Here is a 27,961-nt window from a genome sequence, read left to right on the forward strand (position 1 = left end):
TCAATTTCCTGCTGAGAACCATGGCCTCAGATTTGGAGAAGCCGATCCTCATTCCAGCCGCTAAACACTCGGCTGCGAACCGATCCAGTGAGAGCTGAAGGTCACGAACCGAAGGTGCCATCAGGACCACATCATCTGCAAAAAGCCTCCCGAGACGTATACCCTCTCCGTCATAGTCACGACTCTGCCTTGAAATCCTGTCCATGAAAATCACAAACAGGATAGTTGACAGAGCGTAGCCCTGGTGGACACACCAACCCCCACTGGAAACGGATCCGACTTACATCCAAGCACCCGGATACAACTCTCGCTTTTGTTGTACAGAGATTGGATGGCCCTCAGCAGGGTACCCATCACCCCGTACTCCCTCAGCACCTCCCACAAGATCTCCCGGGGGACCCGGTCATACGCCTTCTCCAAATCCACAAAGCACATGTAGACTGGATAGGCACACTCCCAGGCCTTCTTCAGGAATTCCCGCAAGAGTAAATTTAGAGCTGGTCAGTTGCTCCACGACCAGGACGACTCAGATTTAAGAGGAGCAATGTGAATTCCACATTCGTGTAGCATATACACATACCTTGGTAAAATGTCTGTTAGTTTTGGGCGTACATTAGGCTGTTAAGCATGCTCCACTTATTTTCCCTAGTATCACCATTGCTACCATTGGTTGTAGTTTGTTTTAATCTTTGTTTTCAAATAGTACTGACAATAACCATATGTTGCCATTTGTTGTGATATTGTACGCAGACATGACCTACTTCTTCCTGAAAATAGCCCAATTTCTGCGTGAAATGTGTTGGTTACAGATTTGTTATTGACAAAACGTTTGTCTGTTCAGCTGTTATGGTCCCAGCACCTCAACTAGTAAGAGGCAGTGGAAGTTTGAAGTTCCTTGGAGTAGCCCAGTCGATCGAGCTGGAATCGGCTGCGTATCTGACAACCTCAGTCGGGGGTAGTGGGCGGGCGGGGACTACAAAATTTTGACTGTGACTGGAGTGCCAGAAATGATACCGCAGTCACGGTCAAAATTTTCTGGCTACATTATTACATATAGCACCTTTCAATCAATCAATCAATCAATGTTTATTTATATAACCCTACTGTAAATCACAAGTGCCTCAAAGGGCTGCACAAACCACGACATCCTTGCCCACATAAGGGCAAGGAAAAACTCACCCCAGTGGGACGTCGACCATGATGACTATGACAAACCTTGGAGAGGACCACATATGTGGGCAACAACCCCACCCCCGCCCCACCACCACCAGGGGACCGAAATCAATAGATGTCGAGCGGATCTAACATGATATTGTCCAATCCATAGTAGATCTAATGTAACCGTAAATGTAATATCCATCCATTTCTACCGCTTATTCCCTTTTGGGGTTATATATATATATAGGTCGAAATGCAAATTTTTTAAGAATACGGGTCTCGGTATTTTCTTCATTACTTCAAACAAACAGTAAACTTTATTTATTTATTTATTCATTTTTAATAATCATTGTCTTCTTAATTATTTTAACTATTTTTGTTCAGTTATACTAGCAGCTAAGGCCTCATGGAGTACATTTAAATTGCATTTTATTTAGTGATATTCACACTTTGTTTCACTGCATTTTATCCATTATTTTTGTTTGTGTCGTTTTCACTTAAATTATTTATTTATAATATTATTTTCTATGGGACATTTTGAGCGCCTTTTTCCATACCAGTGTTCACTGACTTCAAAACGTTATTCATCCACAATCAACCTCACGCAATAATTCATGCATGTGTCAGCTCCTGACCAGCAGTGGAGACGGGACGTGCGCTCTGTGGGACGTGGAGAGTGGACAGCTGCTGCAGAGCTTCCACGGCCACACTGCTGACGTCTTGTCTCTGGACCTCGCCCCCTCCGAGACCGGCAACACTTTTGTCTCTGGGGTGAGAGAGCGACACATGGTACTTTGTGTTAGGCTTTGATTTAATACCACCATATCCACTGTGAGTGTGTGTGTGTGTGTGTGTGTGTGTGTGTGTGTGTGTGTGTGTGTGTGTGTGTGTGTGTGTGTGTGTGTGTGTGTGTGTGTGTGTGTGTGTGTTTTATCAGGGCTGTGATAAGAAGGCCAATGTGTGGGACATGCGCTCAGGTCAGAACATCCAGTCCTTTGAGAGCCACCAGTCTGACATCAACTGTGTCAAGTGAGTCCGTCATGTCCAAAGTGTCTCCTACCACACATTTACTGTATACTTCTACTGTGGCAGTCTCTTAACCAATGCAGAAGTACATTTTTAAACAGATATTTGTTTATTTCTCATTTAAGATTTACTATCGGCTACTAAGAGCTAGCAGCTACACAACAGCTGAGCCCATAATAGCTCACAATCTAAAATTACGTCATATTTGTCCCGAAGTGAGCAATATTGCAGACTAAAACACCACATTTGTCAATATAAACAAGTATGAAACTATGATAGTTGCATGTTACTTACACATACAAGGTGTCCAAGGTACAAGCCCCGTTTCCGTATGAGTTGGGAAATTGTGTTTGATGTAAATATAAACGGATTACAATGATTTGCAAATCATTTTCTACCCATATTCAGTTAAATATTCTACAAAGACAACATATTTGATGTTCAAACTGATAAACTTTTTTTTTGCAAATAATCATTAACTTTAGAATTTGATGCCAGCAACACATGACAAAGAAGTTGGGGAAGGTTGCAATAAATACTGATAAAGTTGAGGAATGCTCATCAAACACTTATTTGGAACATCCCACAGGTGTGCGGGCTAATTGGGGACAGGTGGGTGCCACGATTAGGTATAAAAACAGTTTCCTAAGAAAGGATGGGGCGAGATACAACCCTTTGAGTTGAGTTGAGTTGAGTTTAAGTTTATTTTGAACATGCAAGCATGCAACATGATACATCACAATTTCCAGTTTCCCATTTGTCCACAACTGCATGATCAAATAGTCAAATAGTTTAGGAACAACGTTTTCTCAAAGTGCAATTGCAAGAAATTTAGGGATTTCAACATCTACGGTCCATAATATCATCAAAAGGTTCAGAGAATCTGGAGAAATAACTCCACGTTAGCGGCATGGCCGGAAACCAACATTGAATGACCGTGACCTTCGATCTTTCAGACGGCACTGTATCAAAAACCGACATCAATCTCTAAAGGATATCACCACATGGGCTCAGGAACACTTCAGAAAACCACTGTCACTAAATACAGTTTGTAGCTACATCTGTAAGTGCAAGTTAAAGCTCTACTATGCAAAGCGAAAGCCATTTATCAACAACATCCAGAAACGCCGCCGGCTTCTCTGGGCCCGAGATCATCTAAGATGAACTGATGCAAAGTGTAAAAGTGTTCTGTGGTCTGACGAGTCCACATTTCAAATTTTTGGGGGGAAATATTCCACATCGTGTCATCCGGACCAAAGGGGAAGCGAACCATCCAGATTGTTATCGACACAAAGTTCCAAAGCCAGCATCTGTGATGGTATGGGGGTGCATTAGTTGCCAAGTCATGGGTAACTTACACATCTCTGAAGGCACCATTAATGCTGAAAGGTACATACAGGTTTTGGAACAACATATGCTGCCATCTAAGCGCCGTCTTTTTCATGGATGCCCCTGCTTATTTCAGCATTACAATGCCAAGCCACATTCAGCACGTGTTACAACAGCATGGCTTCGTAAAAAAAAAGTGCGGGTACTTTCCTGGCCCGCCTGCAGTCCAAACCTGTCTCCCATCGAAAATGTGTGGCGCATTATGAAGCGTAAAATACCCGGACTGTTGAACGACTGAAGCTTTACATAAAACAAGAATGGGAAAGAATTTCACTTTCAAAGCTTCAACAATTAGTTACCTCTGTTCCCAAAGGTTTATTGAGTGTTGTTAAAAGAAAAGGTGATGTAACACGGTGGTGAACATGCCCTTTCTCAACTACTTTGGCAAGTGTTGCAGCCATGAAATTGTAACTTAATTATTATTTGCAGAAAAAAAAAAAAGGTTTATGAGTTTGAACATCAAATATCTTGTCTTTGTAGTGCATTCAATTGAATATGGGTTGAAAAGGATTTGCAAATCATTGTATCCCGATTATATTTACTTCTAACACAATTTCTCAACTCATATGGAAACGGGATTTGCAGAAGCTTATTAGAAAGTATCCAGTAACAAACGTGTCCGCATCATTCCACTTTCTGCATCATGAGCTTAACTTAATGAGTCACTGTGGCCACTTGGCCACAAAAATGTTAATAATTTCAAATATGAAGTAAAAATGTATTAAAAAAAATAACAACAATGTAACCTTAGGGGGGGTTTAATTTTAAGTTTTTAATTGGTTGGCCCTAGTGTGTGAATGTGAGTGTTAATGTTCTCTGCCTACCTGTTTTGGCCCTGTGATGAGGGGGCAACTTGTCCACGGTGCACCCCGCCATCCGCCCGAATGCAGCTGAGATAGGCTCCAGTGACCCCCTCGCGACCCCAAAAGGGACAAGCGGTAGAAAATGGAGGGATGGAATTGTATTCTTGAGAATTTTCAACTGAAAAAGCTAGTAAAAATGTAAATGTTAAAATTGGAGAGGAGCAAAGTATATATATTTTTATTTTACGTTTAGAGATAACTTTATAAAATGATTTACACAAATTAAATATGATTTTTAAATAATTAAAATTAATTAAAAAGTATTCAGTGAAGAACTATAATGATAATAATTCAAATGTTATAATCAGATATAAATTATAATGAAAGTCTAGTATCAGTGTAATTACTCATTAAATTATTGTAATGTTCAACAATTATTATATGAGGTTGAAAATGTAATGCACTTAAAAATGTATTGAATTTAATTATTGAAGGCAAAAACCCTATAGATACACAATTTTTTATTGGGTGTGGCAAATTATGATAATAACTACTATGAACATTTTTTTAACAAAAAATAATTCTTGGTGAATTACCATGATGAATAAAACAAGTGTTTTTTATGATTGGGCCTCGTGAATTCTGCCTAGCAACAAGTAGAAACCCAAGCTTGGCATGTCAGCATCAAATGGAAAGATAAGGAAAAGATATCAGCGATTGGTTTCGAGTCAATGATATCAAAGTGTTTTTTTTTTTTTTTTTGTTGAAATGACTCCCTCATTTCCCCCTTCCCGATGTGTTCAGGTACTACCCCAGTGGTGATGCATTCGCTTCTGCTTCTGACGACGCCACAGTGAGTCACATCCTCATTTCCATTCATTTGGAAACTAAATATGGCGAAAAAATCTATTAGAGGAACTAGCCATAATATGAATAAATATTATTAATAGCAACAGCTGGACTTCAAGTGAAACAATCTGATTCCCCGACTGATTCTCATGTTAGATAACTTCTGCTGTTCGAGTTACAAAAGTATTTGGACACCTGGCTGTTACACTGTATAAACTGTAGATAGGTCAAAAGTCTCGGGTTTTGAACCAAATCCATTTTCTATCATTTCCAGGATTTTCTTTTAAGACAGGTGAAATATTTATAAGTCATCTGTGTGGTTTTGACTTAACTTCAAAGTTCTTCAAATGTCTTCAAATCAGGTCTGGGATTCTGAAATAAATCCACCTTTCTATGCAAGTTTTTTTTTCATAACTTTGTTTGGAAAAAGCGAGCATTTTACTAAATCCTAGGTAAATCATATTAGTTCTAGTACAGTGGAACATCTTTTTACAAACTTAATTTGTTCTTGAACAGGGTTTGAACAGCAAATGTCTCCAAAAGAAACAATGTAAACACGAGTAATGGGTTCCAGCCTCGACAAAAGTCCATATTTAAATAGACATTTGAACACAATATAAAGTGTTACAGAGTCATATATATCAAACAATCTTCATATTTAATAACAAGGCCAAAAACAACAACTAGCTGAATTTTAATAGCCAGGTCGCTACAATGATTTAGGAAGAAAAATTAAAATCCACTTTACCTTGTCGTTTAACTTTATTTGCTTGCAGCGGAAGGGGAGGGGAGGGATGGAAGGGAGTGTGAACAATGCTTTGGACACTTCCTGAATTATTCAAACCACACCTCGCTTGTCCATTGCTTTCTTTGGACTCATCTTGAGCGAGAAAAACTATTAAAAGTTGTAAAAAGGCTAAGAAACACGTAAAAACCACACAAAGTTGCTAACAACGGCACTACTGCTGTGATCAACTTGCCAACAATGGATGTGCTGCCGGGCATAAAATGGCCACGCTGCAAGCACACAATTGGTGGATGAAACTTTTGTACGCAAAGACAAGGTCCGTACACCAAAGTATATTTTTATTCGGTCTTTGGGTCGCAAATGGAGGTTCCACTGTGGTTCTTCCAAAAGGGAGCAAGGGGCTTCTTCTTCCACACTAAACTCCTCCATTGTCCAAAATGTCCTGGTAAGATAGATGTTCAAGATTCAAGGAGAACACAAAGTTGAGCTCATTATTGTCTCGCGCTTGTTTCAGTGTCGCTTCTACGATTTACGCGCCGACCGTGAAGTGGCCGTCTACGAAAAAGACAGCGTCATCTTCGGAGCCTCCAGCGTGGACTTCTCTCTGAGCGGTAAATCCAACGGACAAACGTCACCTTCCAGGTTGTTCGTCTTCTGCTCTCCGCCTCACTTCCTCTCTTCCAGGCCGCCTGCTCTTTGCGGGCTATAACGACTACACCATAAACGTGTGGGACGTTTTAAAGGGAAGTCGCGCTGCCGCTCTCTTTGGACACGAGAACCGCATCAGCCGGGTCCGAGTGTCACCTGATGGCACGGCGCTCTGCTCGGCCTCCTGGGACAACACCTTACGGGTTAGTGACGCGCACATTATGACATCATCATCCCGCCTGTCTCTTTTTTATGCATCCTTTTGGAATTTTTGATTTATCTTCTTCTTATTATTAGTCCGTCCTTTCTTGGGCTTTCACATCCTCCAGAACTCACCAAATTTTGTAGGCATGACACGATGAGTAAAAATCGCCAAATAACCCCTTCTGTAAAATGCACAGCCATTTTGGTTTGTACTTGACAATTTTTATGAATGTGGACCGTTTCCAAAAGTCATACCAAAACAAACTCATCCTTTCAACCTTAGAATTGAAGTCACCACATGTGACATGACATCCATGCTAGTTACAGTATAGCCACACTTATAAAAATTTTACAGTTATTTGACACATTTTAAATTCAGCTTTGTGTGTGTATATGTATATATATATATATATATATTCCGTCAGGATGAAACTTGATGTAACAAAGCTTTTCTTCCTTACAAAAATACTCATGTTAGAATAAAAAGTGCAGTATTTTGCATTAAAGCTCCTCTGACTAGTCCAATTTATCCAAAAGTTAGTTATTCCGTCAGTTATAAATAATGATAGTTAGTAATAAATATATAAATGAGTGTATGTGGAAAAAAAATTAATGATGGATTCTTTTTTTTTTTTTAAGTTTAACTCTGGCTGCATATTGCATACATGTATTTAATTTTTTACTAGTTGTCCCAAACCCACTTTTGGATCTCCACCCACCATTTGAGAATCCCTGCTCTATTCATTTATTCTATTGTATATAATAATGATATTATTGTTATTTATGATTTATTATCTCTTATATTCATCCATCCATATATATATATTCCGTCAGAAGGAAACTTGATTTAACAAAGCTTTTCTTACTTACAAAAATACTCATGTTAGAATAAAAAGTGCAGTATGTTGCATTAAAGCTCCTCTGTCTTGTCCAATTTATCCAAAAGTTTGTTATTCCGTGAGTTATAAATAATGATAGTTAGTAATGAATATATAAATGAGTGTATGTGCAAAAAAATTAATGATGGATTCATTTATTTATTTATTTTTAAAGTTAAACTCTGGCTGCATATTGTGCATACATTTAATTTTTTACTAGTTGTCCCAAACCCACTTTTGGATCTCCACCCAGCATTTGAGAATCCCTGCTCTATTCATTTATTTGATTGTATATAATAATTATTTTATTGTTATTTATGATTTATTATCTCTTATATTCATCCATCCACCTTCTACCGCTCATCCCTTTTGGTGTCACTGGGGTTGCTATTCAATATTATTTCATTTGTTTTATTAATTCACTTATTTTATTTTAATTACGTTTGAAAAAAAAAGGTTTTTATAATAATGAACTGTATGACATGAATAAGGTTCATCCTTTAAGTTAAGGATAAGAATTATTGTAGGTTTTATATTAAGAAAAACTAAAATTTTCCCAAAAAATATTTCTATAGATTCCTGCACATATTGCTCACCTTTTGGTCATGTTTTCCTTTATATTAACAATATGTGTGATTTCTTTCTCCTCTTTCATCCAGGTATGGGCGTAGTCTCTGCAGTATTTCAACCAACTTTTTGAAGCAAAAGAAACTGAATGAATATTTATGAACCAATGATAAAGAGGTTGAAATATACTTTGTACAAGCGTTTTAGTACGGATCATTGATGCAATTGTTATGTCTGTACATGATATATGTATATATACGTGATTAGTATCTCTGAGATTGGGGGTTTCCCAAATTATTTTTTCTCAAACCACAACATTTTAAATGTTGGTCCCCCCTGGGATCGTACTGTAACTTACTCAAATAAACCATATCATGACATATGATGCTATTTCTGCTTGAGCCGCAATAATACGACACGTAAATAAATTCCATAAAACCCATTTATGGTCTAAGGTCAGTTTGGCAAAACCCGTATTTGCCATTTTTTGTTTGTCAATTGATTTCAATCAGCTGTAAACCTGCATTAAAACAACTTCCAACCTCACCTTATCGTCTGGTGTCCCGTGTGATGAATTACACAATAAGGCCTTTACTTACAAACTGTACATTTGAGAGCAAGATAACACCAAAAATTTGGGTCAGTCATTCAAAAAAAAAAAAAAGGATATGTGGATCCAATGAGTACTCATCAGACCTTACATGAATGATCTCATTGTGACATACAATCAGACCCTAACTTTTTATAGTGTGTTCGAGCCACTGGTAGTTTGAGTGTGGTCATGTGACTGCTAGGCTCCGTTTGATTGGTGAAATTGAGTCAAGTGTCGCTGGTGCTGACAGACCCAGCAGGAAGAATTCTCTGACAAGCCAAGCAATACATCTTTGCAAACGGGAATCAGTATGTTTAATTAAAGGTAGCCGTCCAAATTAAACTTATTGTAAAAGAGTAAAAGGAGCTTTTCTTCCTTCCAAAAATACTCACGTTAAAATAAAAAGTGCAGTATGTTGCATTGAAGCTCCTCTGACAAGTCCAATTTACCCAAATGTTAGTTAGTCCGTCAGTTAGTTGGCAAGTTAGTGGTGTTAGAAATCCGACAATGATGTGCTTTCTTCAGGCCTTGTGATTTTGTTCTTACATCAGCACACAATAATGGTAAAGATCAATTCATCATGTTCATGTTTCTAGTCATGTTGTGGCTTTCATTCCGCCCTTTTCATACGGCACTAAATTAGGTCTAAAGTTTTGTCCTTGAAAAAATTTACTTTGAAAATATCACCAGTTTTGATGTTGAATGTGGAAAACTACATCATCATTTATTTAAATATTCTTTCGCACATTTCTCCAAGTTAAATATAAATATGATTCACTCTGGTAATTAAATTTAGATACATTCTTTATTTTCATTTTTCACCTTGATATATTTTGATATTTGAGCTTCTGTTCTTTTTCACATTCAAATCTTTCTCTTTTTTTTTTTTTTTTTTTACATATTTTAGAATGGGTAGGTTTTACATTTTTCCTTTTTAGGTTCAAATCTTTATATATATATATATATTTTTTTTTTTTTTTTTTTAAATCATTTTCAGATCTTTCTTTTTCAGCTTAAAATCTTTTTTTTTTTTTCAGATCAACTGAGAGGGGCATAGAATCATGGCAGATACACTACATTGCCAAAAGTATTCCACAAGGTTGCGGAGTGTGTTTATAGGAATTTTCGACCATTCTTCAAAAGCGCATTGGTGAGGTTACACACTGATGTGGGTCGAGAAGGCCTGGCACTCAGTCTCCATTCTAATTCATCCCAAAGGTGTTCTATCAGGTTTAGGTCAGGACTCTGTGCAGGTCAGTCAGGTTAATCCACACCAGACTCTGTCATCCATGTCTTTATGGACCTTGCTTTGTGCACTGGTGCACAGTCATGTTGGAAGAGGAAGGGGTCCACTCCAAACTGTTCCCACAAGGTTGGGAGCATGAAATTGTCCAAAATGTTTTGGTATCCTGGAGCATTCAAAGTTCCTTTCACTGGAACTAAGGGGCCAAGCCGAACTCCTTAAAAAAAAAAAAACACACCATAATTCCTCCACCACCAAATTTCACACCCGGCACAATGCAGTCCAAAATGTAGCATTTTCCTGGCAAACTCCGAACCCAGACTGGTTCATCAGATTGCCAGATGGAAAAGTGTGATTCATCACTCCAGAGAAGGCGTCTCCACCGCTCTAGAGTCCAGTGGCGACGTCCTTTACACCACTGCATCCGACACTTTGCATTGGACTTGGTGATGTATTGATCAGATGCAGCTGCTCGGCCTTGGAAACCCATTCCAAGAAGCTCTCTGCGTACTGTAAGTGGGCTAATTGCAAGCTCACATGAAGTTTGGAGCTCTGTAGCAACTCACTGTGCAGTAAGTCTTTGCACTATGCGCTTCAGCATCCACTGACCCCTCTCTGTCAGTTTACGTGGCCTACCACTTGGTGGCTGAGTTGCTGTTGTTCCCCAAATCTTCCATTTTCTTATAATAAAGCCGACAGTTGACTTTGGAATATTTAGGAGCAAGGAAATTTTACGCCTGGATTTGTTGCACAAGTGGCATCCTATGACAGTTCCACGCTGGAAATCACTGAGCTCCTGAGAGCGGCCCATTCTTTCACAAATGTTTATAGAAACAGTCTCCATGTCTCAGTGCTTGATTTTATACACCTGTGGCTGGGCAAAGTGATTAAGACACCTGATTCTGATCATTTGGATGGGTAGCCAAATACTTTTGGCAATATAGTGTAGCTTAACAAAAAGGGTAGGGGTTATCATACCTATGTTGCCTTCAGGGAACATAGGAACTGGAACAATTCAACTCAACCGTTTATGGAGGCGACAACAAAAGTTCAATGCCCACAGTTTTGCATGTGTATGTTGTTTTGTTTCATTGTGCTTACCTAATCGTTCATTATTTTGCTATGTTTATTTGTCCTCAAACGCAACATAGCTGTGTACAATGAGGCTAAGTAAAGAAAAATTGCTATTAGTTTTGTAACATGAAGTTGCTTGTCTGTGTCTGCGTAAAGCCCCCCATTGTGTCCCAGGTCTTCACAATAAACAAAAATAAAAGTGTGTTTGTATGTGGCGCAAATGTGAGAAAAATAGCATAAAGAATGAGAGGATATTTTAATTTAGCAAACTACGTAAAACCTAGGCAGCTTAAGAACTTGGGACGACGAGACACAACAAATTAATTAGATAAAAAAAATTGCCCAAATGTGACATAATAATCATTGTTGTTTTTTTTCTGCAAATTTAGTTATTTCGTATTCATATTGTGTTTCTAATTTCACGTTGTGTCTGTCTTGGTTTTATTCCCTATAGCTAATAAATAAATAGCATGACAGTATTTTCCCTGAAGGTAACATGTCATGATGTCACGCCTCCTACAGTTAATGACAAGCCCCCCATGCTTAATTCGGGCCAAACACAGCAGCTCAAATGTCAAAATACATGAATGAAAGTGAAAAATCTAAATAAAAGTATTACCAGAGTGAATAATAATGTTCTTCCATCTAAAAAAAATGTATGCACTTATTTTTTTATTTTGAATACGATCTTGTATTTTTCAAATTTCACCATCAAAACTTGATTTTTCAGTTTCAAAGTTGTTGTTTTTCCAAGTACAAAACTGTTGGACCTAATGTAGCTCCATATTTGTGATGGCTTTTTTTTTCACATTTGTAAATGTCACACAAGCCACATTTTGGACATCCCCTGCCTTTCCCCCAATAGATGCCTAAATAAAATCAATGAATCGAAAGTGTCACTGCCTTGAAAGAACTAGTGATCCACAATGTTGTTGTTATGAGGTCAGAGGGCTTGTCCACAACATGTAATATTGATTGATCCTTATGTCTTTTCATGCTACAGCACAGGTCAAAGGTGAGCTGTCCACGCTGTCACTGCGTGACATCGCAACATTGATGGACTTTTTCCCAGTTGTTTTTTTTATCACAGAAAAACAGCAATAGTTTCAGTCACAGACCACCAAACCTCATGTGTAATTTCCCGTCCTTCCATGACATTTCTTCAAATACACTCAATTTTACTTAGCATGAAGTTAACTATTCATACTGTACAGTAGATGGGAAAGTACCTGGTTTCAAGGGCAGATAAGAGATACTTCAAATGGCAGCAGAGGCACCAAACTAAACTTTATTTGAACAAACTGACTTCTTTATTCCCACTTCCTTATTATACTCATCGCCCACCAGAGTGGATATTTTAAAGTTGGAAACCACAGCGACAAGGTATAATTACTTCAGTAAATAAAAATTATACAGTAAATATTGATATATATAAAACTCAATTGATAAAAAATAGCAAACAACTAGTATAATGACTATATTAAACATTAATAATAATATATTGTATAATCTAGTGATTCTCAAACCGTGGTATGCGTACCACTAATAGTACGCCCGTTCCATCAAGATTTCAATCATTATTTAGGTGCAGTATTTTATTTTCCTATAATCAGAAACAGTGTTACTGTCAAACTGCGTGTTGTGTTACAGTGGCCCACAAATATTAACTATACTTGTTAAATAAAACCCCTGCCTTTTTTAACGTATACTTAGGCCTAGTAAACTACTGCATTATGGTGGTACTTGGAGAGCTAAATGTTTTCTAAGGTGGTACTTGGTAAAAAAAAAGTTTGAAACCACAGTTATAAACGACATAACATTTACATACATCCATTTGACAAAGATTGTTGATGGTGACAGAAGCACTTCAAAAAAATAACAATAATCACATCATGAATGCTACAATCAATAGTGATTAGTTCATTTAAGATAGGTCAGTTGAAGTACTCAATGAACCAAACATTAACCTGTCAAAATAAAGTTAATTATTAAATTATATAAAGTATTTTTTTTCGGAGAAATTCTTTTAAAATGTGTTCTAAAGGGCATTTCAGTTTAAAACATTTTTTATTTTATTTTAAAATGATGTTCTACTTTGGAATAGTTTTAATATAAATATATGTTGTGCGCATATTCATTTATTTACATCTTTTGTGGGTTCATGATGATTATATTGATTTGAAAAATAGCAGCAGGACTATAAAACTGGTATTAACCAAATCTGTTATTTTTTTCTTAATAAAAACAACCAAAGCCTGGTTTATATATAAAAAAAAAAAAAATCAGGAAAGAGTGCATCTCCCAAAAAAAAATGTTTACTATTAACCCTTTGGTAGTGTTTACATTTAGTATCATATGTTGATACTAAATGTAACTTATATTACATTTTAAGTAGATATTTTTGATGTAATGTCAAAAATATCTTAACAGTTGACACAAAAATGGCCGCATGACCTGTCAAAAAAATCACTTAATTTGTCATTTTCACCCCATAAACTTCAGTTGAAGTACTCAATGCATCAAACATTACCTTGTCATAATAAAATTAATTATTAAATCATACAAAGTAATTGTGCAGGAGAAATTATTTAAACATGTGTTCTTAAAGGGCATTTTGAATAAACAAATGTTTATTTTAAAGTGATGTTCTACTTTGGAATAGTTTTAATTCAATATGCTGAATATGCTTATGAAATAATATAAATATATGCTGTGCGCGTATTAATTTATTTACGTCTTTTGTGGGTTTATGATGAATATATTGATTTAAAAAATAGCACCAGGACTGTAAAACTGGTATTATCCAAATCTGTTTTTTTTTCCTAATAAAAACAACCAAAGCCTGGTTTTTATATAAAAAAAAAAAAAATCAGGAAAGAGTGCATCTCCAAAAAAAATATATTTTATTATTAACCCTTTGGTAGTGTTTACATTTAGTATCATATGTTGATACTAAATGTAACTTATAATACATTTTAATTGGATATATTTGATGTATTGTCAAAAATATCTTAACAGTTGACACAATAATGGCCGCATGACCTGTCAAAAAAATCACTTAATTTGTCATTTTCACCCCATAAACTTCAGTTGAAGTACCCAATGCATCAAACATTACCTTGTCATAATAAAATTAATTATTAAATTATATAAAGTAATTGTGCAGGAAAAAATATTTAAACATGTGTTCTTAAAGGGCATTTTAAATAAACAAATGTTTATTTTAAAGTGATGTTCCACTTTGGAATAGTTTTAATTCAATATGCTCATGAAATAATATAAATATATGTTGTATGCATATTCATTTATTTACATCTTTTGTGGGTTTATGATGAATATATTGATTTAAAAAAATAGCACCAGGACTGTAAAACTGGTATTATCCAAATCTGTATGATTTTTCTTAATAAAAACAACTAAAGCCTGGTTTATATGTTAAGAAAAATATATATCAGGAAAGAGCGCATCTTCAAAAAATTAACCCTTTGGTATTAATATTTAATATCATACTTTATTATTGCAATGCAACCGGAAATATGCTATACTTTTCATTTATTGTCAAAAATATCTTAAAAGTTGACACAAAAAATGGCAGCATGACCTGTAAAAAAAAAAAATCACCCAAAAATTTGTATTTTTTTCCCCCATAAACTTTTTTTCTCTTTAGGGGTTAATGTTTTTGTGTATATTTTTTCTTTGACGTCTGTGATGTCATAATCATAGTTGTAACAAAGGGACTTTTGAACTCTTTGATTTCTTTCAAGCCTTTAAAGAGAGCAGGCGGAGTTAGACAGTCAGAAGGCAAGCCGCTTTGCACCAGAGTGTTCCGCGTCTCCTTCCGCCTCCTCTTCCGTACAGAGAGCCGTCTGATTGTCGCTGGGAGGGTAAGCGCTTTTGTTTCACCTTAACCCTAATACCATTTTTGTTTTTATAAATGTAACTACATTTATGTGGGTTTCTTTATGCGTCTGGCGTTGTTTTAAGTGTGGCGAATGTGTGTCTGCGTCTGTGCGGGCTTTGAGTGTAAAGAGTCGGTGTTCCGGCGTAGAGAAGTAGGTCCTTTGTGTCCTCCATTGCTCTGCTAACTAGCTAGCTTCCTGGGAAGCCGGCGAGCTATCCTCAAGTTCACCGCCAATAACCAACGTAATTCACGGTGTGTAACTGGACGAACACATTCGGTATCTGTGGCGGAAAGTCGTGCTTGGAATTTTGTTGAAATTCGGGTTTCCTTTAAGAAACGACGACCGTTACACTTGGCTGGCTAATGCTAACCTAGCTTGACTGCCTTGGCATTCAAATGGCGGCCCGCGGGTCTAATGTGGCCCGGAAATGACGTCAGACCAGCGCTTGAGTTCAGCTGAGAATGACCAACATTGCTGGACATATACCGTATTTCCTTGAATTGCCGCCGGTGCGCTAATTAATTTAAAACCTCTTCTGACTCATGCGCTTATCAAAGGCATGCGGTAAAAGCAAGCATGCGCTAATTACTTTTAAACCTCTTCTCACTGCGGCACTTACCGAAGGCATGCAGTAAAAAATTTGAGTGTGATGTAATCTTGGACCTTAAATCCTACTGAATAGCTCTTAATCTTCTTCCCTTTTATTCGATTTCAAATTACCGGTATTGAAATCAGCCTCCTCCATTTTGAAAATGATGACAGGGGAAGTGTCACGAGTTTGACCAGGCGGTAATACTAAGCATGCGCTAATTATTTTGCGAAGCGAGTTTGACCCGGTAATAATTCAGGGCAAGCGCATACTATATGCCCTGCGGCAATTCAAGGAAATACGGTATTTCTCGTCATTTTAAACCAGGGGTCTCAAACTCAATTTGCCTGGGGGTCACTGAAGGCAGAGTCTGGGTGAGGCTGGGCCGCAAGAAAAGATTTCTTAAAAAATATTTTTGCATACTCCGCAGCATGTCTAGTTGTATAATGACGTTTCAAATTGTATCCCTTGTGCACCGCAACTTTATCGATGCCCTCCAAAAAAACCACAGTCTTACCTATGAACAAAGTTACAGTTGTCAGCTGTGAGCATATATTACCTCGATCAAACATGGAAAAAACGTCTGTGACAAGATACTGCAGTAGAGAACAGAAGGGATACAACAGTACTCCTGAATAGTCAGGCTCGGGACAATCTGCCCTTTAACAATAAAATAAAAAAATCGTGTTAATCAGGATCAGATGAGAAATTATTAGTTGTGAGATAGGTTTAATAAACTTTAGCTTCTGCCTATTCCACTTCAGTCTATATATACAATGAATAATGTATTCTCTTCATCTGTCAAAATGTTTAAAAATGAAACTTAATTTTTAAGCCGTTCACCCTGCACTACCGTGTTGGTTTAAATGTAAAAGGTACATATGTCGATAGATGCCTTTGTCAGTGATGTCACTTTCAGTTGCAGACAATGCACCGTCTGAAACACCCACCCAAACTGTCTCTAAGTAATGAGTAATGTTATCAAAGCAAGAATGCCTGATAGAAGATGCTCCAACATTAAAGCAAGGCTGCACTTTTCCAAAATGCTAATATACATGAGCTTTGCCATATACATGCTACTGATTAGCGATTTTACGTAGCCAATTCAACGCTTCCAAATTAAAAGTACAATTAAAATGCATGTTACGATCATACAGCAAGTGTCTAATAATTCAGCGTGATGGCACATCCTTCCAAGCAGGGCGACATTGATGTAACGATGTAAATATGTTTGACGTAAATGATCACGGCCATCACTATCGCAGTATTGTTGAATGTGTTCAAAAGGTGCTTGTACAGACATACACACACACAAACACTGAAATTTAAGATACATTTTTTTAACGTAATTAAATACACTGTTAGAAACGCCACTATTTAGCATGTCGTGTTCCTTATGCTTCACTGATTAAACTATTCTGGCAGGCATTGTGGCGTCCTAATGTGTTCAGCAGAACACACAGCAAAAACACCCTTGTTTCATATTCTTCAGAGTATAGAAGGATCACTCTGTGTTCATGTAACTTAACATTATATGAAACATCCTAATAGGGAAAGACATGCATGTTTCTTGTATGTATGTTAGCATTTAAGATAGTGAGATAGTGGAAATACTAACCTCCGAGAGTTTTACCGCAGTTATCATTAATACGGTTTCTTTTACATCTCTAAAGACAACACACTGTAGCCTGTACACTACTGCAATGTAGTCTACAAAGGAGACTCAGAGTGTAAGAAAACAAGATTTAACAAACTAAATTGCACATTATTAACATCACATTGTTAAATGTAAAACAATGATTTATTAAAGAATGAACAGTTACAGATTTTTCGCAATGTGTGTTGCTCCGCTTTTCCTCCCTACAGAAACACGGCGGTCGGCGGATAATAGTACCGGGATGGCGAGCGCAAAAAAGTGACGGCTCCCGGAGTGTTATCCGGCATCATATACATTTCATATGTAGTGTTCATTGTGTGAGGCAATGCGAATTAAACAATAATAAAAAAACAAATAACGGTTTGAATTGGTCCAGGTTATTTTTCCTGAAGGAACTCTCCTGAAGGAATAAATAAAGTACTATCTAATCTAATTGGGGACTGTTAATACTGACGGACAGGTGTGACTGCAGCCAGGCACGTAAGAAAACCCACGTCTCCCTGGCAACGTCTGTCGCTTTCACTCATTTGCAGCTTTTCCAGGGGTAGGCAACCCAGTACGTCTAAGGAGCCATTTTGAACCCACATAACAAAAATTGTCTCCGTCTGGATCACACAACGCTGTCAAGCGCCATTCATATAAAACTTGCGGGCAATACTAACATTAAACTTTCATGTTAAGGTGGGGGCCACAAAATAACGATTCGCGGGCCATGTGTCTGACACCCCTGTTTTAAAGGATCTTTGACTATTATTATAGTAACTATTATTAACCATGAATTGATTAACGTAGACCCTGACTCAAACAAGTTGAAAACTTTATTTATTGGTCAATTGTACGGAATATGTACTGTAATGTGCAATCTACCAATAAAAGAATCAATCAAAGTCTTCATTACAGCACACTCATGTTAGAGCAGGGTTGTCAAACTAATTTTATCTCACGTTCCACATGGAGGAAAATCTATTACCACGTGGGCCAGATGGGTATAATAACTGTAAAAGTACAAATATGAAAACTTCAAATTATTTGCTTAGTTTTACTTCAGCCCAAAACAGAACAAGCACATTCTGAAAATGCACATATCACAAACAATTATTTTGGTAAAACACTTCATTTACCATGAATTGATTGACGTGGACCCTGACTTAAACAATTTTCAGGTGTTACCAATTAGTGGTCAATTGTACAGAATATGTACTGTACTATGCAATCTACTAATAATAGACTCAATCAATCAAACAATTCTAGTTAGTTGAAAATTCTGGAGGAAAAAATGTTGCCATTTCAAAAACACCTTAAAATTTAATCTCAGTGTACCTACAAAGCAGTTAAACATAAATCACTGCCCATCAAAAAATGAACAAAAACTAAATCGAGCACACAAAAAAAATGCTCCTATGTATCAACTGCCTCATCTGCGGTCCCCTCTCAGGTTTCTCATTGTGATCCCTTTGGGTTGAGTTTTTTCTTGCCCTGGTGTGGGATCTTAACCTAGGATGTCGTTGTGGCTTGTGCAGCCCTATGAGACACTTGTGATTCAGGGCTATGTAAGTAAACATTGATTAATTTGTCATTTCCACTTTTTACTTTCTTTAAATTTGCACAGAAGACAATCATTTTCACAAACTATATCACTGTGCAATGTCTCATGCATCATTTTAAGAGGGGTTACTAATTGTGTATTTTACTCCTGTTGGGTCGAGGGGTAGTAGTCGCAGCTCGCTTCACCGTGTTCCTCTTGATTAGTGTACTTCCTCACCTCGGTATAAGCAATTTGCTTGTGTATCTCTTGATTGGTGTACTTCCTCACCTCGGTATAAACAATTTGCTTGCCAAAAATAATTGCTATTGCAAAATCAAGTGGACACATTTAGAACAGCAGTTTCTTTGATTTAAATATGCAGCTCAATTACGCTTAACTCATCTTGTGGGCTGGACTAAACCTGTTCGCGGGCCTGATCCGACCCACGGTTCGCAGGTTTGACATCCCTGTGTTAGAGGTTTTTAAGTACCATGTTTACAGTAGGTCCTTTAAAACAAGAGTGCAGGATCTTTGACCTGTTTTTTCTCCAGAGGTCTTTTTTAAAGCAGAGCTCTGTCATATAGAAGTGGTTTTGATAAGCGATTATGCAGAGAACCTCCAACAACAAAGCACTCCTGTACCTTTTACATTTAAACAAACACGGTAATGCAGAGTGAACGGGAAAAAAATGAAGTTTGATTTTTAAACATTTTGACAGATGAAGAGAATACGTTATTCATTATACATATAGACTGAAGTGAAATAGGCAGAAGCTAAACTTTATTAAACCTACCTCACAATTATTTCTTATCTGATCCTGATTATCACAATTTTTTTTATTTTATTGTTAAAGGACAGATTGTCACAAGTTTGACTTCAGGAGTACTGTTGTATCCCTTCTGTTCTCTACTGCAGTATCTTGTCAGACGTTTTTGCCATGTTTGAGGTAATATATGCTCACAGATGACAACTGTTACTTTGTTCATAGCTAAGACTGTTTTTTTTGGAGGTGCATTGATAAAGTTGCGTTGCACAAGGGATACTTTTTGAAACGTCATTATACAACTAAGCATGCCGAGGAGTAGGAAAACATTTTTTTTAAGAAATCTTTTCTTGCGGCCCAGCCTCACCCAGACTCTGCCTTCAGTGACCCCCAGGCAAATTGAGTTTGAGACGCCTGGATTATACCAAACGTTGTTGCCCTACTTTAGCAGACATTTCCGCCATGTTTGACCAAGGTAATATATATGCTAATCACTGTGATCAAACTAAAATTAATTACAATCATATAATCGGCCAGTCCTACAACACAGTACCAATTTCCGGGACTTTTTTGTTTTTTCTGTGTGCTGGAGAAATGTTAGACCTGTCTTCTTAGGCTGTATCTGTATAAAGTTAGATTTTTTTTTTAAGTATTCAAACAAAAAGTCAGTTCAGACCAAAATTTGCTGCGAAGACACACTACAGAAGACTAAAAGATTATTCCTGCAATGTTGCTAACGTGTCCTCTATTTGTACCTGTTCATTTTTTAATAAATCATTACTTTACATTTAACAATGTGATGTTTATAATGTGCAATTTAGTTTGTTAAATCTTGTTTTCTTACACTTCTGAGTCTCCTTTGTAGACTTTGCATGCAGTTGCACTTCCAAGACGCTAGATCGCAGTAATTTTCAGGCAACAGTGTGTTGTCTTTAGAGATGTACAGGAAACCGTATTAATGACAACTGCGGTTAAACTCTCGGAGGTTAGTATTTCCACTATCTCACTATCTTAAATGCTAACATACATACAAGAAACATGCGTGTCTTTCCTTATTATTATGATTTTTCATATAATGTAAAGTTACATGAACACAGAGTGATCCTTCTATACTCTGAGGAATACGAGACAAAGGTGTTTTTACTGTGTTCTGCTGAACACATTAGGACGCCACAATGCCTGCCAGAATAGTTTAATCAGTGAAGCATAAGGAACACGACATGCTAAATATTGGCTTTTCCAACGGTGTCTATTTTAGTTACGTTAAAAAAATGTACCTAAAGATTTCTGTGTTTGTGTGTGTGTGTGTGTATGTCTGTACAAGCACCTTTTGAACACATTCAACAATACTGCGATAGTGATGGCCGTGATCATTTACGTCAAACATATTTATATTGTTACATCAATGTCTCCCTGCTTGGAAGGTGTCTGTGCCATTAAGCTGAATTATTAGACACTTGCTGTATGATCGTAACATGCAATTTAATTGTACTTTTAATTTGGAAGCGTTGAATTGGCCATGTAAAATCGCTAATCAGTAGCATGTATATGGCAAAGCTCATGTATATTAGCATTTTGGAAAAGTCCAGCCTTGATTTAATGTTGGAACATCTTCTATCAGGCATACTTGCTTTTATAACATTACTTAGAGACAGTTTGGGTGGGTGTTTCAGACGAAGCATTGTCTGCAACTGGAAGTGACCTCACTGACAAAGGCATCGATCGACATATGGCACCGTTTGATTTACCATGAATGGATACTTAGTAGTACCAACTGAATTCAGTGGGTATCTATAAAAGTACCGAGTTCGATACCATCTTTAGTCACGTAAAGGATCTCTGATGAGCACTTTCGCAGAAGGCCTTAAAAAGAACCGAGCATTCCTCCTGTCATATAGACAATCTTTGACTAGTGTTGTTAACAGAGAATATTTTTAAACTAGCACAAACTTTTACCAATTCAGCAGCAGCTCACAGCTCAGCATGTTAATAGCTGCATAAGTTAGTTTCCTCTGAGATCACGGTGCTGTTGAAAGTAGTTTTGGTCGCGTAAAGTAACATCGCTATTGCTTGGTAATGTGCAGGTCACAACATGTAAATGGAGTAATGTTGGTGTTTTTTTATGTTAAGAGTGCTTTATGGGTACAGTAGATGACTCCTATTAGCTATATTGTTAGCCGTCGTATTTTACAAATTAGAATGCATTAAAAAATGTGTGATCCTGTCTTGCTTTTTGTAAACACAATTCAAACTGAAAGTGATACCGTAAAGGTGGAACTGCCTTCAACTAAACTTACAAGGATTTTTTTTTAAGTCTTGATTATAGGATGCTGTCAGTGGCGTGACATCTGGTAAAAGCCCAAACAATTAGGTGGAAAAAAATTTGGTTGTAAATGGGTTGTACTTGTATAGTGCTTTTTTTTACCCCTTTTTAAGGAGCCCAAAGCGCTTTGACAGTATTTCCACATTCTCCCATTCACACACTGACGGCGGTAGCTGCCATGCAAGGCGTAACAACCTCCCCTTTTGCGCCATAGCAGTAGTTCAGTCGATCACTGGATATATAAGTAAATGCTTTGTTTTGTTTGCAGAAAATGTCGTGCGGGCTGTGGAGCGAGACATTTGCCCTGGCCGAGGACTACCTGGCCCTGTGCTGCAACAGCCCCCGCGCGGCCCCTCCCTCACCGCCTCCCAGCGAGTCAGCCGCAGCCATGAGGCGTGTGGCCCAGGACATGGAGGCGCAGAACAAGGCTCGCTTCCAGACGCTGGCTCAGACCTTCCTCAGACAGTGTGGGCCGGACCCGTGCACCAGTCTCAGGAAGGTAATGGAGGAGTTGGTGGGGGACGGACTCATGAACTGGGGGAGGGTGGTGTCCCTCTTCGCCTTCACGGGGGTGCTGGCCAGGATGCTCCAGGAGCAGAAAGAGCAGAAGGAGAGCGCCGCCAAACCGGGGCCGTACCTCAGACAGGGACCTGAAACCTGCAGGAGGCTGGCAGAGACTATTGCTGTTTTCCTTGGAGAGGAGAAGAAGGAGTGGCTGCTGGAGAACGATGAATGGGTTAGTGCTACGACATTAATATTCTATACTGTTCTACATCCTTCCACTGCATGCTACTTACTGTACTCAACAGATAGTCAACTCAAAATCAGCTACTACTTGTAGTACATTGGTCATGCATATTTATCACTACTGGAACATTTAGTACACAATGACATTTAGTACACAACGACAAAAAAAAAAGTGTAGATAGAACCCTGTAGGAATAGAAAATGAACATATATTAACAAACAGTAAATGACCAAATACAGTTGTGAGCAAAATTATTCAACCCCCACACAATTTTGGTGTTTTAGCAAGTTGGACATTTATTCCGTATTTTGTTTATAGTCATATCAAATAAAGATACAATAAATAGACAAATGCAACTTGAAATACATTATATTTTGTAACATACCAAACAGTGTCATTTCTCTTAATATCTCATTGACAAAATGATTCAACCCCTTGAAGATCATAACTCTTAAGAACAGAATTTGAATAAGGTCTTTTCAATCAGGTGTTGAAAACACCTGTAGATGTGATTAGAACCATAACAAGCAACAATTAAACTGATTGAAAAAGACTGTGACGCTCAGCTTCTTGTGGATGGTCAATGGTGTATTTGCAACATGGTGAAGTCCAGGATGTGGTCAAAGAAGTCAGGAGGTAATTTTCTCTTCATAAGAAAGGATATCGATATAAGAAAATAGCAAAGACATTACACATTCCAAGAGACACAGTTGGGAGCATAATTCACAAGTTCAAAGCTAAAGGCACAGTGGAAACACTACCTGGGCGTGGTAGAAAGAGAATGCTTTGTGCAACTGCTGTCCGGTATTCGAAGCGTACAGTGGTGAAAAACCCCCAGGTAACAGCTGAGGAACTACAACAGGACATTGCAGAGGGGGAAATGCAGGTTTCGTCCCAGACAATAAGGTGCGCACTACGAGATGAAGGCCTCCATGCCAAAACTCTCAGGCGCATCCCACTTCTGACTACAAGGCACAAGAAAAATAGACTCCAGTATGCCAAAAATCATCTGGACAAACCCCAAAGGTTTTGGGAAACTGTTCTATGGAGTAATGAGACAAAACTGGAACTCTTTGGGCCTATGAATCAACGTTATGTTTGGAGGAGAAAAAATGAAGCTTACAAAGAGAAGAACACCTTCCTACTGTTAAGCATGGTGGGGGGTCAATCATGCTCTGAGGCTGTTTCTCTGCCTCAGGTACCGGGAATCTCCAGCGCGTTCAAGGCATTATGAATTCTATTTCCTACCAGGATATATTAGCTGCCAATGTCATGAAGTCAGTGATGAAGCTGAGGCTTGGGAGACGTTGGACCTTCCAACAGGACAACGATCCCAAGCATACCTCCAAATCAACATCAGAGTGGTTGCAGAAGAAGGTCTGGAAGACTCTGGAGTGGCATTCACAGTTGCGAGACCTAAATCCTATAGAAAACCTGTGGTGGGACTTGAAGAAGGCAGTTGCAGCACGCAAGCCCAAGAATATGAAATAACCGGAGGCCTTTGCCCAAGAGGAATGGGCTAAAATACGTGTAGATCGTTGCAAGAAGCTTGTGTCCGGTTATGTATCACGTTTGAAGGATGTAATTACTGCCAAAGGGTGTTCTACTAAGTACTAAAGATGCTTGTAACTAGGGGGTTGAATCATTTTGTCAATGAGATATTAAGAAAAATGTCCTGTTTTGGTATTTTGTAAAATAAAGTGTTACAATTTAGGTTGCATTTGTCTATTTGACATATCATTATTTGATATGACTATAAACAAAATACGGAATAAATCTCCAACTTGCTAAAACACCAAAATTGTGTGGGGGTTCAATAATTTTGATCACAACTGTAGATTAAAAACTGTTTTGAGAAAATAATACAACCAGAAATAATGTAATATATTACCGCATATGTCAGCAGCCAAATTAGGATTTTAAATGCTTGTATTATTATTTACATGACAAATAAATAATATATTCTGATATATTATTTAAGAGGCTTTAATGTGTTTCGGCTTAGAGATTTTAGACCATGTCTACATGAAACTTCAAGTTTTACCAGGCCTTTGTGCAAAAGTACCCCCAGTCGCTTTAAAAAATCACAGAAGAAGTTTCCAAGTGACTTAAAAGTGAAAGTCACTAAAGCGTGTAACTTTGGAAAGCACCTGTTTGAGAATGTTTACTTTCTATTTCTATGTGTGTGTGCAAACAACCCTGAAGCACACACATGCACGTCACATAACCTAACCACTCCACTGCTAATAAGTAGGTACACCCACTAAGTTTTCCAAATCTCCATCTGCTTGTATTCTATTTATTTTTTGGCTTCATGGTGAGACAGAGCAGCATACATCTTGTTTCGCCACAGCCTATGTAGTCTTCTTACTTGGGGGAAGTCTATTTCTGAACAGACGCCTCATAAATAGGCTTTTATAGGAACAGTTGGCTGTCTGCTTTTGTCAATGGACAAACACACACACACACACACACACACACAGTCGGCAGCTGCTCTCAACGGACACAAAGCAGCTCAGCCAAAAGTAGTAACAGGTAACGGCCAAGTTGTCATGCTAGAAAGTTAGTGGTACAAAGCAGCAGCTGTGTACAGAAAACCAGGATGTGACAACAGGTGTGCTCTCAGGTGCAATACAATAAACGTTTCTTTTCATGTATGACCTGGGTTTCGTGATGGGGGGGAAAGTGTTTGTGGAAGTTTTGCGTAACTTGTCCAGACTTTGTGGAAGCAAATGTGTGTTTGGTTACTGTGACATTGCTGACGTCAGCACAGTGTGACCGCTGGACGTGGAAATAACTCTTGTGTTCATTCCTTCTTCATACAAACATTTACACCAGGGGTCGGGAACCTTTTTGGCTGAGAGAGCCATACAAGCCAAATATTTTTAAAAGTATTTCCGTGAGAGCGATATCATTTTTTTTTAACACTGAATACAACTATATGCATGCATTTTTAAGAAAGACCAACATTTTTAGAGTATAATAAGTCTCTTATTCTTTTTAATAACATTGTAACAATGTTAGAGGCTAACCAAAAATAAATAAAATACTTCTTACCATTAATGCGACTTCTTGAACAGGTGCGGTAGAAACCGGATGGATGGATGAAAATGCATGAGAATGTTATATATTTTGAACGTTATTTTTGACACTGTGATTACCAGCGGAATTATTCATTACTTAACATGTTAAGCAATGTCAGCTAAGATTTATCTGAGAGCCAGGTGCAGTCATCGAAAGAGCCACATCTGGCTCTAGAGCCATAGGTTCCCTACCCCTGATTTACACTAACAATAAATTTCTGTGTTGAAATAGATGTATAAACTTAAAGACAGCACGAGAAAAGTGAAACATTTTGCTATAGTCATTGTATCTGGGGAAAGCTTAGAAAAAATCAGTTTTAAAGGAAAAAGTAAAAAAAAAAAAAGTGCCCAATTTTCATCAGCCAAAAATTTTTGTGCAAAAATGGCCAAATGTTTCATTTTCAGCCTAAAATGTTCCTAATCGCCACTTTGAATATGTATTCAGTGCACAGAAAAGGAAAGTAACCCCCACACATTGACTTTTACGCCATTAACTATTTTGGCAGTTACATTATGTTTTTTGTTTTTTTTTATATTTTATTTATATTTAATACCAGTGGTAAATATTTTCATAATTGAATGGTCGTTTCGTTCTTGGAAGGTTAATAAATTATGCAATTGAAACGTCTTTATTTTAGTGGGGTTAGTACACAGTCAGACAAATGCTCTTTTCCCACATGTAGTATTGTGACATAATGGCTGTGTACTCACCATCGCACGTGATATGTAATCAATATGGAGGAGCAAATGTTCAAAAATGTATTTTCCAGGATAGTAAAGTGGAACAAGGGGATGGGTTAATTGCAGAGGGCAATTTAACCACACATAGTGTGTGTGTGTTACTCAGTGGTACTTTAACTTTTAAATCACACACAGCTTTTAAAAGTTGTTCACAAACTAACGAACTGCGCCCCCTGGTGGTGACTGCCAGCACTTGGCCTTTTCAGTACTTGTGTTAATGTGATGGTAATCATGAGGAACTTCATAAATGTTTTGTTTATGGACTTCATGTTGACTAATGTGGCTCGGTGTGTTTTGCAGGAGGGTTTCTGCAAGTTCTGCAGCAGCCGAGATGCCAGTCAGGATTTGTCCATGAAGACGGCGTTGTTTGCTGCAGCTGGTGTGGGCCTGGCGGGCCTCACCTTCCTGTTAGTTCGCTAACTACTCACTTTTCTTTATCAACAACATGCTGCAGAATCGAGCTGTTCCTTCCTGAATGGGCCGAATGTTTCCAGACACACACACACACACACATACATACATACATACATACATACATACATACATACATACATGCTAGTCTCTTGCTCCATTCGATTGTACAAGCGATCCCAATGCCTTCACACGTGTTGGAGCGTGCCTTCACACGTGTTGGAGCGACACCGCGTGTCAACACTTTGAGTAGTGAAGCGTCCTCCAGCTTTTTGTTTGCTTTTAAACTTGAGCTGCCTTTTTTTTAGCCGTAGCTTCACGTCTTGAACTCAGTTGTGCTCTACATTGTATAAATTAATATATTATATTTATAACAAAGGAAACTAAGCGCTGGGCCCCCTTTTTTTTTTTTTTTTTCTTTGTCTTGCGTGTGTGTTTGTATTTGTGTGTTTTTATCGGCCGGTCAGCAGAGCTGGCGGCGGCCTGACAACCACACCACGGTGCTATTTGTTGTGAAATGTACCTTCTTTATTTCTTTTTTTCCAATGTTAAACCAGGGACCAATCAGTTGTTGGATTGTTGAACAAATGGTTGCTATGGCAACACCTCTCCCCAACACAGATCTTGTTATATTTTTACATTTTTGTTCTATTTATTTGTCACTGTTTTGTAATAAAAAGGTGAACATACCTGACTTTGTACTGAAGTTTTTTGCCATGACCACCAACTGTATTATGTTATATTTTCAACATAATACAAGGGTTAAAACTTGATTATTTTTTTGGGGTGTAAATATTTCTAAAATTTTTGATGTGGTTTTTTCAGCAAGACTGAAATTATGTAAATACACTGCTTCAAAAAGCCAACTAGTATTGTAACAAAACTGCAAAGCCGAAGTGGTTTTTAAGGGCTCCCGTGGGTCATTAAAAAGCTTTAAGTGGATTTTGCACACAAATTAAGGGCTTGATGGCATTAAAAAAAACATGACTGTTGTAATTGTTTAAAAATGTCACAATTAGGCCTGGGCTGATAGTCAAGTC

The 27,961-nt window shown here is 37.8% G+C and overlaps 2 protein-coding genes across 3 annotated transcripts in view; both read left to right on the top strand.

Moving 5' to 3' along the window:
* The window catches only part of LOC133537221 (guanine nucleotide-binding protein subunit beta-5b-like), a 36,125-nt gene extending 27,309 nt beyond the window's left edge, over window positions 1-8,816 (top strand). For both annotated transcript variants that reach the window (XM_061878172.1, XM_061878164.1), the window contains exons 8-13: window positions 1,786-1,929; window positions 2,096-2,187; window positions 5,181-5,229; window positions 6,488-6,584; window positions 6,658-6,824; window positions 8,363-8,816. In XM_061878172.1, coding sequence (XP_061734156.1) covers window positions 1,786-1,929; window positions 2,096-2,187; window positions 5,181-5,229; window positions 6,488-6,584; window positions 6,658-6,824; window positions 8,363-8,374 — 561 coding nt within the window. In that variant the 3' untranslated portion in view covers window positions 8,375-8,816. The remainder of the gene's footprint in view (window positions 1-1,785; window positions 1,930-2,095; window positions 2,188-5,180; window positions 5,230-6,487; window positions 6,585-6,657; window positions 6,825-8,362) is intronic.
* Window positions 8,817-14,947: 6,131 nt separating this feature from the next.
* bcl2l10 (BCL2 like 10) lies at window positions 14,948-27,610 on the top strand. Its single transcript, XM_061878222.1, has 3 exons — window positions 14,948-15,063; window positions 22,207-22,674; window positions 26,811-27,610. Exons 2-3 carry the CDS (start codon window positions 22,210-22,212, stop codon window positions 26,928-26,930), a joined length of 585 nt encoding a protein of 194 aa, XP_061734206.1. The 5' UTR covers window positions 14,948-15,063; window positions 22,207-22,209; the 3' UTR covers window positions 26,931-27,610.
* Window positions 27,611-27,961: the final 351 nt, after the last annotated feature.

Source organism: Nerophis ophidion, linkage group LG02 (assembly GCF_033978795.1).
Source record: "Nerophis ophidion isolate RoL-2023_Sa linkage group LG02, RoL_Noph_v1.0, whole genome shotgun sequence".
Lineage (NCBI taxonomy): Eukaryota > Metazoa > Chordata > Actinopteri > Syngnathiformes > Syngnathidae > Nerophis > Nerophis ophidion.

Bases quoted from the DNA above. Each gene is read 5' to 3' on its own strand.
- bcl2l10 (XM_061878222.1), top strand. From the start codon at position 22,210: ATGTCGTGCGGGCTGTGGAGCGAGACATTTGCCCTGGCCGAGGACTAC. The intron at 22,675-26,810 runs GTTAGTGCTACG...TGTGTTTTGCAG, and splicing joins TGCTGGAGAACGATGAATGG to GAGGGTTTCTGCAAGTTCTG.